Source organism: Oncorhynchus keta, chromosome 10 (assembly GCF_023373465.1).
Source record: "Oncorhynchus keta strain PuntledgeMale-10-30-2019 chromosome 10, Oket_V2, whole genome shotgun sequence".
Lineage (NCBI taxonomy): Eukaryota > Metazoa > Chordata > Actinopteri > Salmoniformes > Salmonidae > Oncorhynchus > Oncorhynchus keta.
The window spans coordinates 13,790,935-13,804,380 of NC_068430.1; the positions used below are offsets into that span (position 1 = coordinate 13,790,935).

Here is a 13,446-nt window from a genome sequence, read left to right on the forward strand (position 1 = left end):
GCAAATATGTATACGTGACCAATAAACTTTGATTTGGTGTAGGGTGCGAGGACAGGAGGGTGAGATGCAGAGCGGGCCAGTCATACTGCAGCCTGGACCACATACAACCACAGCAGTGAGCGCAGCATGAAGAGAGAGAGCACGGAGCAGACGCTGGAGCAGAGCCAGGACACCAGGAGAAAGAAGCACAAGGGCATTCATATCACTGCAGCAGCAGCCTCCCTCGTGGCCTGACTAGTTCACCTCAGATAGACAGAGGGGCACACATACACCACTATAGACCAATATGCTCCCAGTACGGACAGGTTGTATTAAAAATGATGTATTTTATCCAGCAGAAGTTGGAAAGATCAAAGGTTATAGTCCATTCCAATGTGACATTTGACTGAAAGACCAAATCCAAAACATTAGCATTTCTGACAACCACGCAAACAGTGAACAAATTATGACACCAACCAGTATCCTAACCTTTTGTTGCAGGGAACTATTTTCTAAGAGCTCATGTGAGTTTATTTTGGCTCTGCTGCACTGCATGACTCAGGCCCTTCAGACTGTCTGCTTCCTCCAGTCAGTGAGAAGCAAGGTTGAGTCAGTGCTACTGATAAAATGTAGGATCTTAATTTGACCCGTATTGTCTCAGCAAAATAATCCTGGATTTGAACATTTAGTCCATACTGTTACTTGATCGATGGTTAGGTGGTATTAGCTGGTCGAAGTGAGGCTCCTTGAAAAGTGGAATACTGTTAATATATGGCAAGCCTGTGCGTTAGTGTGAGTTTTCAGTGAATTTATGTAAATCACGAAGCTCCTCTGCATTTCCTGCTGTGCAGAAAGAATTCTCAGCAACAAAAGAGTGATCAAATTAAGACCCTACATTTGTACAGGGGATTCCCTGTGTGCCATGAGGGAACTTAAATGTGTGTTGCTGGGGCCTGGGCCAGAAACAACTGGCTATCCCTTATCTCTTAGCCCCTAACCCTTGACCCCTTGGGATTATTTGGATGTGAATAGTTATACTCTGTGTGGTTGTTTCTACAGTACTGCAGGTTTTTGTCCCAATTTAGTGCCATCACACCTGATTCACTAAATAACCAATTGATCTTTCACACCAGATTCATTTATGACTGTTAAATTATAATGGTTTTAGTAACATGATTATATACTGTACAGCCAGTGTGTTTAATAACACTATTGTTGTTACATCCAAACCTGAAATGCCTCTGCCATTGGACAGTGTTGTGCTTAGTCTTATATTGTTGCTATGGTGACTGCCCCTAGGGTTTCATCAAGCAGAAGTAGGAGGCTCTGTGATCACTCCTGGAGAGTCTCTCTCTCCTCTGGGATGTTAGAGGTAAAGTCAAAGCACAGTGACACAGGACTTTGCCTGTCCTTCAAGAGGTCGATGCATTCTACAGTGTCCTCTAAAGTACTGAAACATTCAGTTCAATGAAAAAGGCCTTGTAATACCTAAAGGCTTTGCTAGACTTTATTGATAGGTAGAAATTACAACACATTCAGAAAGGTCAAGATGACAACACAGTTCTGCAACTGTGTAATGTATGCTTGTTAATGAAAGTTATACAAGTCTTTTTCCCCCTCTAAATAGTCAATTAATGTATTAATACATTTTCTGTGAATATCTCTGGTATCCTTGGTCTCATTCAAGCTTCTTAGACTGATCGGATAGCGGATCATCTTTACACATACGGCCAAAGAGCAGGACAGTAGAAATGAAACACTTTAGAGTAAAACCCTTTCTTTAATAACTGGCTTGGTATTTATATCCCTTGGGAGAAAAGGACATGTGTACAATACCATGATATGGTTTGTGGGCCTTCCTTAGTCTTGACTCAAAGTGTTGAACAAACACAGAGTCATGATCCAGAAGAGTGAATTTGATAAATATCCCCCAGTCTGCCATTAGATGTCTTCTGAGGAGTAGATGGATGGTTTTCCATTTGTATCGAGTAATAATAGTAATATGTCTGAAGCATACTATATTTCAGTCCGCAGCCCTATAGCTTTTTATAAACGTTTTAGGGCTAAGACAGGAAGTGTTACAGATATACACAATCATCAGTACAGTTGGTGAAGTTAGTAGTACTATAAATGAACTCTCTCTCTCCCCAGAATGCATTGCATGTCAGCTCCATCCCCTGTATCATTATAGCTTGCTGCTACAGATTCACTCCTTTCATGTGGCGGATGTCTGCCTGAGAGTAGAGGGGGATGCCTGGGGTCTCCTTGCCTCCTCTGGATGAGCATCACACACACACACACCACATAATGTATGTACCTATCCACATCATGCACTGTTGATGTATATGATGTGTGTTTTGGACAGCGTGGTGCATTGGTACACACACACACACACACACACACGTCTGCTTACAATGAGAGCCCCTACCGAGCCACAGAGAAGACCAGCCAACTGTGAGAGGCTGACAACACAGAGGGACTTGGCTTCCTTAAGGGCAGCTAATCCATGATATGTGTGTGTGTGTGTTCTTCCTCCAACACAGTGGAAACAGAGAGAGTGCCTCTCCTGAGAAGGGCCTCTCAGCACTCTGATGCCGAGGCTGATTCCGAGGATGATGCTGAGGGTTCCAGAGTGCAGTCAAGCCAGGCGTACTGTACCAGCTGAGACGATCTACATTTTACAGCTGGGCATCGCTCAAACGTACATATATACCGTCTGTACTAATGTTCACATTCAGACATACATACTATCACACACTTTTCCAGTCACACACACACACACACACACACACACACACACACGTAATGTACAGTATGTACAGTAATTATGTGCAGTTGACTAAATAGAAATGGAATCACATGCCTCACCTAATGTATTAAACATACCATAGAAAATAATGACATTTTTCTTTTCCTGAGGTGCACTGAACTGAAGCTTGAGGTGTTCCACATAAGCATTCAAATTGAGCTCCACTGACAAGTGATTTATAGCTCAGGGTAACTCACAGACATGTTTTCATTTTCCCAAACATAGAAATACTGAAGTGGGGAGAAATGAAGAGTGGACCCTATTTCCAGAGAGAACAAAGACACTCAGCACTTCTGATAAGCCACCTGCAGCTGTGACGTCATGGTATTATGTTGTGTTGGGAAAAGAGGATGACAGAGGAAAGAAGAGAGAAGAGAGTGGAGGAGGAAGGGAAAGAGAGGAGGATACAATCGTGTGTGTGTGTGATAAATACATTTCCCCAATGACATTCATTTTTCAGATAAACAATCCTAACTTGTTACACTGCAATATTTTTACTAAACAGGCAAAAGCTTACCGTGTTGATGACACATTTATGTGCTTACATTTGTCCTTGGAAAATGACAACACACCATGAATACATTGTGATGCTGAAAAACATGATCTCAGTCCTCTACTCCACTGGGGATGGCCATGGACCAACCGCAGGCCTGATGGAGACTGGGGACGGCCATGGACCAACCGCAGGCCTGATGGGGACTGGGGACGGCCATGGACCAACCCCAGGCCTGATGGGGACTGGTGAGTTATGATGGGCCACTTACACAGTATGTCTTCTTGTACTGGCATCTCTGGGATTGTATTCCAGATCTAAGACACTAGAAAGAGACCGAGAGAGAGCGAGAGATCAGCACAGAGTACCACACGTAATCTTTTCTCTGATAGACAGTCCATGGGAGGTGTGGTGAGGTCTTAGCTGAAGGCTCTGTGTCCATGGCACCTTGCCTCTGGGGTCTCTCTCTAGGCCAGTACAGTATGTGTGGGAGATGGTGGAGCCATAGAGATCCTCTATATCTTGATGTATTTCAGTTGGTGCTGCGTTGAGCTGCTGGAGCTTGAGTCCATTGGTATGTGTCAGGCTAATTCTCCTCTAGGCCTGTGGAAGTAAGAGATTAATGTACTACATTTTTAATTTTACTTTTGTGAAGCTCAGGCAGTTTTTATGACTATGTAATATGTGCAAGACAAGAAGCTCTCATGCTTTTACATATTTCAATGACATGCAGACATAATCCATCACGTAACAAAAGGAAGAATAAGAGAGAGATGTACACTACCTTTCAGGTGCATGTGTTCTACTGCAGCAGTGTTGGTTGGGCGACGCTTGTTGCCAGGTTGAGATGAGGTTATCTGATCTAGTGAAAATATCCATCCAACTAGGGGGAAATTACATGTGATTTAGGATTGTCATAAATAATTTCATATTCTGTCATTATTAGTTCCTTCATATTTGATTACATTATGCATGTTTGATATCATAACGTGCGCTTTATACAGACATATCATAATGTTGAACATAACAAGCTTGTATCCTCCCTGTCCTACATATGTTATCTCACTTGAGGGCAGCACTGAACTTTGTTTTGGGCATAGACTTTTCAGAGTAGTGGTGGATACATTTCTAAGGACATAAAAAGAGATGTGTGAAGCTAATTCTGCCTTAGCCCATTTAACTACCAATTAATTAGACTACTACGATTTTCTCCCACATGCAGCACTATCACTTTCAAATGACAAATGGTTTCTCAACTAGGATAATGTATTTTTCAGAGATAGTTAGGCCCTAACATGCCCATTTACATTTGAACTAAATCTAAATTATGCGTAACTGATTTAATGTAGGTGAATTGGGTCTGATTAGTCTTGATGGAAGGGAACGGTGCAGCGTGGCAATGATTAATCCTAACAGAGACGGAAAAGCAGAACAGCGCTGGGACACCACCCTGCGGGAGGCAGCGCTCGTGCTGTGGAAGTGACCAGCCATACAGCTCCCAGCCCTGCGCGGGTGATAAACAAATCAATATTTCGTTGACATTACAGCGTGCAAGCACTGTCCTTCCCACATTTTAACTTCCAATAGACTCCTAAAGACCTCAATAATATTACTTTAAATGAATTATTAATCAGAACAATCAGGATACTCATCTTCATTGTTGTTTTAAATGATTATTTGTCAGACATGGATAATAATCTACAAAAAAAATAACATTAATAATTATACGAATATTAATAAATGATATTCTTATTAATTGTATTTACGTGTTTATGTATATATATATTTATTATTTGCATTTGCTATGTTTTCGTTTATTATTCATTGGCCATACATTATATGCATGTTGTTGTCTGTCGCATGGGTAGTCTATGTCCAATGCCGTCTCCTATTTTTGGCATAGCCTTTGTGTTTGTTTTGAGAGGGACAGTTCACAGCCGTATGAGGAGAACAATGGACAATAGTTTAGCTTGACGTCAGCCCCAGTTGGCATGCCAACTCAGAGAGATATTGAGCATAAGCCTCTAGTAATGTCAAGGAATTGTGATGAGCGATTGCATTTGACTGTTACTTTTGATTTTCTTCACATAATAAAATATAGGTATATAATAAATAGCTAAGATTTAAAATGGGCTGTTGAAAAATGGATATATTCCTGCGTTTTGATGATATGTTGATCCCGTTTTTGCATTAACACAACCCAAAACATGTTAAGTGATGTATTTATGAATGTATTGTGTCTATCATTGATTTGATGTCTTGGCTATAGGCTACAGAAAAAATTGCCTCCATTCTGTAACGTTTAATAATACCAGTCAAAAGTTTGGACACACCTACTCATTCAAGGGTTTTTCTTTATTTGACTATTTTCTACATTGTGGAATAATAGTAAAGACATCAAAACTATGAAATAACACATACGGAGGTATGTATTATGCAAGAAAGTGTGAAACAAATCAAAATATATTTTATATTTGACTCTCTAGAGAGTCAACTCTCTAGAGACAGCAGGAGCGTAGAGATACTCTGAATTATCTGCTATGAAAAGCCAACTGATATTTACTCCTGAAGTGCTGGCCTATTGCACCCTCGACAACCAGTGTGATTATTATTATTTGACCCTGCTGGTCATCTATAAACATTTGAACATCTTGGCCATGTTCTGTTATAATCTCCACCCGGCACAGCCAGAAGAGGACTAGTCACACCTCATAGCCTGGTTCCTCTCTATGTTTCTTCCTAGGTTCTGGCCTTTCTAGGGAGTTTTTCCTAGCCACCATGCTTTTACACCTGCATTGTTTGCTGTTTGTGGTTTTAGGCTGGGTTTCTGTACAGCACTTTGAGATATCAGCTGACGTAAGAAGGGCTTTATAAATACATTTGATTTGTAAAAATAAAGAAAAACCCTTGAATGAGTAGGTGTGTTCAAACTTTTGACTGGTACTGTATATATATATATATATATATATATATATATATATATATATATATATATATATATATATATATATACACACACTGTGTCCATATATCTATATATATAAATATACACACACTTTATATATATGCACATACATACACATACAAATATGCATATATATACACTTTGTGTCACACACACAGTATATATATATATATATATATATATACACACTTAGTATATATACACACATATATATATATACATATATACACTTTGTGTGTGTGTGTCACACACATACACACACACAATATATTTGACCCTGCTGTCAACAGGTCAGGGTTCCATAGCCCCAGGCAGAACAGTTGAAACTGGATATATATATATATATATATATACTGTGTGTGTGTGTGTGTGTGTGTGTGTGTGTGTGTGTGTGTGTGTGTGTGTGTGTGTGTGTGTGTGTGTGTGTGTGTGTGTGTGTGTGTGTGTGTATACATACATATACATATATACACACACACACTGAACACACATATAAAAACTCAGCAAAAAAAAAAACATCCCTTTTTCAGGACCCTGTCTTTCAAAGAAAATTCGTAAAAATCCAAATATCTTCACATATCTTTAGTGTAAAGGTTTTAAACACTGTTTCCCATGTTTGTTCATTGAACCATAAACAATTAATGAACATGCACCTGTGCAACGGTTATTAAGACACTAACAGCGTACAGACGGTAGGCAATTACGGTCAGAATTATGAAAACTTAGGACACTAAAGAGGCCTTTCTACTGACGCTGAAAACCACCAAAAGAACGATGCCCAGGGTCCTCATCTGCATGAATGTGCCTAAGGCATGCTGCAAGGTCGCATGAGGACTGCAGATGTGGCCTGGGCAATACATTGCGATGTCCGTACTGTGAGACGCCTAAGATAGCGCTACAGGGAGACAGGATGGACAGCTGATCGTCCTCGCAGTGGCAGACCACGTGTAACAACACCTGCACAGGATCGGTACATCCGACCATCACACCTGGGGGACAGGTACAGGATGGCAACAACAACTGCCTGAGTTACACCAGAAATGCACAATCCCTCCATCAGTGCTCAGACTGTCTCCAAAAGGCTGAGAGAGGCTGGATGGCGGGCTTGTAGGCCTGTTGTAAGGCAGGTCCTCACCAGACATCACCGGCAACATATGGGCACAAACCCTATGGGCACAAACCCACCGTTGCTGGACCAGACAGGACTGTCAAAAAGTGCTCTTCACTGATGAGTCGCGGTTTTGTATCACCAGGAGTGATGGTCAGATTCGCGTTTATCGTCGAAGGAATGAGCGTTACACCGAGGCCTGTACTCTGGAGAGGGATCGATTTGGAGGTGGAGGGTCCGTCATGGTCTGGGGCGGAATGTCACAGCATCATCGGACTGAGCTTGCAGGCAATCTCAATGCTGTGCGTTACAGAGAAGACATCCTCCTTCCTCATGTGGTACCCTTCCTGCAGGCTCATCCTGACATGACCCTCCAGCATGATAATGCCACCAGCAATACTGCTCGTTCTGTGCGGGATTTCCTGCAAGACAGGAATATCAGTGTTCTACCATGGCCATAGAAGAGCCAGGATCTCAATCCCATTGAGCATGTTTGGGACCTGTTGGATCGGAAGGTGAGAGCTAGGGCCATTCCCCCATAAATGTCTGGGAACTTGCAGGTGCCTTGGTGGAAGAGTGGGGTAACATCTCACAGCAAGAACTGGCAAATCTGGTGCAGTCCACGAGGAGTAGATGCACTGCAGTACTTAATGCAGCTGGTGGCCACACTAGATACTGACTGTTACTGTTACTTTTGATTTTGACCCCCCTTGTTCAGGGACACATTATTAAATGTATGTTAGTCACATGTCTGTGGAACTTGTTCAGTTGTTTAATCTTGTTCTGTTCATACAAATATCTACACATGTTAAGTTTGCTGAAAATAAACGCAGTTGACAGTGAGTGGACATTTCTTTTTATGCTGATTTTTTAAATGGTTGTTTCATTAGGTCTACATGTTTATCATATTAAGACTCACGGAGGGCTCTGCTCTCTCTTTCAAGGCGGGCTGCTGATCCATCTGGAGGGTTTCTGTGAAAACGCAGAGTGATACCATGGTAACATTAACGGGGGTTACCCAGGAAACTGTAGTCGTCATGGAGACTGCATCACAAGGTTCAGTGGCATCCAGGAGGCGGGACTTTGCTGTTCTTCTTTCTTCCATCCACGCCCATTATATGCAATGTGTCCAAGTCTTCATCATTGTGCTCACACTATCCTCCATGATGGAAATTGTCTTGAAGTCATGTTTGTAGGAAAATAAATTCCATGTAGTCCTGACGATGTCTTTGGATGGAATTATGGCCAGATCCATGAATTACCAATAATTACTACCAATATCAATTGTGGGCTATACAATTATTCCAGCCCATTTAATGGGTAATGATACGTTCAAATTACACGGAGATACTTTATCAAAGACATTCCCGAGTCTTGGTACTTTCATTTTCTTGTTTTATTTGGTATTGGCTGTAATGCTAAAAGCCTGCTCTCGTAGGCTATGATACTGTATATCCATATTTCCATTACGCATAGGTTGCCCATTCAAGCATAGCCTATGTTTGTCATCATCCGATGTAAGCAACATCCTACAGACATTGTAGATTATATTGTATTGCTATTCATGACAAGACTGAACACTGATAAGCCAACGAACGTTTCCCCTCAAAAAACACAACGACAACACTGTTTCGATTCGGGAATATATATGCAACACTTACAACCTACCGAACTACCGAACATCAACACCTGTTTGGACTCAAGGACGAATTGTAAGATCACAGTACGTTTTGCAACCTGTGTGGCACACTAGCACACTCCACCTGACAGATATGTACCGACACATCACGATTAGTGTAGCTATCATAGAAAAAAATAGTCGTAACTCTATATCTCCATCATATAAAATGAAAGCATTTACACGTCCGTGAATATCTTTTTGATGTTCACGCAGTTTTGGTTATTCTCATTGGTGAAGTTGGGCTGTTTATACCCACTGTTGATGCCCTCCTCTATAACCATATATTCTGACTTGCTCAGAGATGACGTGCTACGAGTCCTTTTCAGCTCCTCTGTGGCTGAGGGTAGGTGCTCGCAGCTGCTGACGTGCAAGTACTGTGCGTGCTCTTCTCCATCAGTCTCCCTATGGTAAAAGTAATTGAAGTTGGAGACAATAACTGGCACAGGGAGAGCAATAGTCAACACTCCGGCAATAGCACACAATGACCCAACAATTTTGCCACCAATTGTCACAGGGTGCATGTCTCCGTATCCGACAGTAGTCATGGTGACCACAGCCCACCAGAACGCATCTGGGATGCTAGTGAAACTGGAGGATGGGTCATCGGCTTCGGCAAAATAAACAGCACTGGAGAAAAGGATAACTCCAATGAAAAGAAAAAATATCAGCAGTCCAAGCTCCCTCATGCTGGCCTTTAGCGTCTGCCCTAAGATCTGTAGGCCCTTAGAATGCCTGGAGAGCTTGAAGATGCGAAAGACTCTCACGAGCCTTATCACTCTGAGAATGGCGAGGGACATGGCTTGCTGACCGTTACCCTGCTTCTCAGCCAGTTCTGTCCCCAAAGTGATGAAGTAGGGAAATATGGCGACAATGTCGATTATGTTCATGATATTTTTTGAGAACGTGGATTTGCTGGGGCACGCGAAGAACCTGACCAGCAACTCAAAAGAGAACCAGATTATGCAAAGTGTTTCTATCACAAAGAAAGGGTCGGTGAATGGATTTGCGTGATAGGAGGCCGTCCCATTGACTGTAAGTGCTAACGGGATAGGTTCCCGGTCATCCCGAAACTCAGGCAAGGTCTCTAAACAGAATATAACAATTGATATTAAAATGACAAGCACTGAGATGATAGCTATTCCCCTAGCTGGGCCAGAGCTTTCAGGGTATTCAAACAAAAGCCAAACCTGCTTTTGGAATTCATTGTTGGGTAAAATACGTTCCTCTTCTTTTATGAATCCTTCATCCTCTCTGAATTTTTCCATAGCCTCTTCCCCGAGTTGATAGAAATTGATCTCCTCAGAGAATATGTCAATAGGCACGTTAACAGGTCTCCGTATGCGCCCTCCTGACTGGTAATAATAGAGAATGGCATCAAAGCTGGGTCGGTTTCTGTCGAAGAAGTACTCGTTCCTCAGTGGGTCAAAGTAACGCATTCTCTTTCTGGGGTCCCCGAGCAACGTTTTCGGAAACTGGTTGAAAGTTTTGAGTTGAGTTTCGAAGCGTAACCCTGAAATGTTGAGAACCACCCTCTCGCAGCAATCGCGTCCACGCTCTCGCTCATATCGATCCATGGACAGGTGGCTCGAAAGCGCCGCTGACTCCTCCAACATGTTCTCGACTGTCATGACGCCCTTCTCCGTCTGGAAGTAACAGTGGTTCTCAACGTTGTTGCCTCTGTGTCTCACCGAGCGGGGTGAGTCGATGAGTTTAAAGTGGTCATCCATACAGGTGGCATGGAGAGGGCAGAGTGCGCCGCGCCTCCTCTAGCCAAACCCCCAATAGACGCAAAGCCGACGCTCAGGCGACGCGACTTCCCTCCCCTCTCATCATCTCCACTCGTTGCCACTGGGAAGTGTTTCCGCCCCACGAAGCACACACTGGGGTTAATAAACACAGGTCTATTCCCGCCCACGGCGCGCATGTCTGACACACTTCCACCCAGTTGGAACTTAAACACATAGACACCAGCAGGCGCACGCCATCTCAATTTGTTTCCTTTTGAGTCATTTATCAGAGTTACAGGAGGAATTAGATTGAAGTGCCTTGCTAAAGGGCACATCGACAGATTATTCACCTATTCACTTAGGATTCGAAACAACAACCTTTCGGTTACTGGCCCAACGCTCTCAACCGCTTGGGTACCTGCACACCTTGTAAATGAAACAGAAACAACACATATAAATGAAGGGATAACTGCAAATTCCCTAAATATATCGGGCTCCTATAGTTATCCCATTTGATATTTTCCTTGATTGAAAACTGTATTACAAAACAGATTCACTATCACAAAAACCCACAGTCCCTACCATCAAAATGTAGGCTCGTACAAAGGGAAAAAAATACGTTTTCCTGTGCATTTCTACTGTCAAATATGATGACAATTTCAATTAAATGACAGAACTCTCTATTGCAGGGGGTTAGAAGTAATTTCTACATTAGATGTACTTGTTTTTGAAAATAGCCTACCAATCAGCCATACACATGTTGCTCTCCATGGTCCTGAAATTTGCGTACTCCGTTCAATCAACGGATTATACAAATATTACGCGCATGGACACGCACTTTATCTCATTGCCATTTTAGCTCAGAATGATTCATGAAGAATAATCAGATCGATCTCGTACTCATACCACATACGCATTATACCACAATCACTGCTTTTTAGGCCCACATTTAGTCCTAATGAAAATAAGTTATACATGATTGCATGTTACATACATGTATTAATTGGGCCTGCTTCAGCAAATGTCACTAACAGTAGGCTAAGCTGAATTTTTCCTTCTGTTTCTCTATAAAATGTGTCAGTAATATGTAGGCCTATTGTCCAGACTACCGTATGCAATAATAATATTGCTTCAAATGAAGCCATTTCTAAGATGTAGCCTAAAGATGCTGCCAATATTAGGTGTATTGTCAATGTTCCCATTTTATCAGAAAACAGCAGGCATACAAATGTTAGATCTTAATTTGATCACCCTGTTGTTGCAGGCCATTCCCAAGTGTAGGCTATTTGAGGTTTAAAAGAGCTTATAATGTTTGTAATTTATACTTTCAAAAATTGCCCAAACTTAAAATGTTAACCTCACCATTATCAATAATAGGGGAGTTTAGCATGTTTTGGTGGGTATGATCTTTGACCCTCTGAAACTTTCTCACTCATCATTATTCACGATTCAATCAGGATTATCCAAAATCATGTCAGCATCCACATTAACATAGAAGTGTTGAAACATGAGACATATTATATTCTTATATATATTATATTCTTATTTAGAATAAACCATTTACAATTCACCAACTTCAAACATCAGCTATCTGAGCAGCTAACCGATCACTGCAGCTGTACATAGTCTATTGGTAAATAGCCCACCCATTTTCACCTACCTCATCCCCATACTGTTTTTATTTATTTACTTTTCTGCTCTTTTGCACACCAATATCTCTACCTGTACATGACCATCTGATCATTTATCACTCCAGTGTTAATCTGAAAAATTGTAATTATTCGCCTACCTCCTCATGCCTTTTGCACACATTGTATATAGACTCAACTTTTTTCTACTGTGTTATTGACTTGTTAATAGTTTGCTCCATGTGTAACTCTTTGTTGTCTGTTCACACTGCTATGCTTTATCTTGGCCAGGTCGCAGTTGCAAATGAGAACTTGTTCTCAACTAGCCTACCTGGTTAAATATAGGTGTTCTCAACTAGCCTACCTGGTTAAATAAAGGTGTTCTCAACTAGCCTACCTGGTTAAATAAAGGTGTTCTCAACTAGCCTACCTGGTTAAATAAAGGTGTTCTCAACTGGCCTACCTGGTTAAATAAAGGTGTTCTCAACTAGCCTACCTGGTTAAATAAAGGTGTTCTCAACTAGCCTACCTGGTTAAATAAAGGTTTTCTCAACTTGCCTACCTGGTTAAATAAAGGTGTTCTCAACTAGCCTACCTGGTTAAATAAAGGTGTTCTCAACTAGCCTACCTGGTTAAATAAAGGTGTTCTCAACTTGCCTACCTGGTTAAATAAAGGTGTTCTCAACTAGCCTACCTGGTTAAATAAAGGTGTTCTCAACTAGCCTACCTGGTTAAATAAAGGTGAAAAAAAAAAGTGATTCCAAAATGACACAATACATTATTTACCATCAATTTCTATTGGGCACAAAATAATCTGAAACACAAGCAAATGCTTGGCTCTTCGATGGCCAAAAACTGCAAATGCATTCAAGAAGTTTGTCACAAGCTTGATGTAGTCATTGTTTGGAATATGGGACCACATCGGATACTACACGTTTGACAATTTTGTTATGAGAATCTTTAAGGGTGTCAATAATTTTGTCCCCTACCTTTTTGAGGAAAAAAGTATTACTTGACAAATCTCTTTCTCTGAGCAATTGTATTAGTATAAAATGA

At 41.4% G+C, this 13,446-nt stretch overlaps 1 protein-coding gene across 3 annotated transcripts in view; it reads right to left on the minus strand.

The window, feature by feature from the left end:
* Positions 1–1,439: 1,439 nt before the first annotated feature.
* The window catches only part of LOC118388246 (potassium voltage-gated channel subfamily A member 3-like), a 39,520-nt gene continuing 27,513 nt past the window's right edge, over positions 1,440–13,446 (minus strand). The window contains exons 1-3 of one of the 3 annotated variants that reach the window (XR_008144164.1): positions 10,223–10,875; positions 4,066–4,164; positions 1,440–3,884 (exon numbers count right to left, since the gene is read on the minus strand). Coding sequence is in view for 1 of the 3 variants with exons in the window: in XM_035777102.1 (XP_035632995.1) it covers positions 9,212–10,762 (1,551 nt within the window). In the remaining 2 variants the exon portion in view is untranslated. Of the gene's footprint in view, positions 3,885–4,065; positions 4,165–8,732; positions 10,876–13,446 lie in introns of those variants that run through there. The other 2 variants (XR_004826528.2, XM_035777102.1) reach the window with 2 other exon arrangements.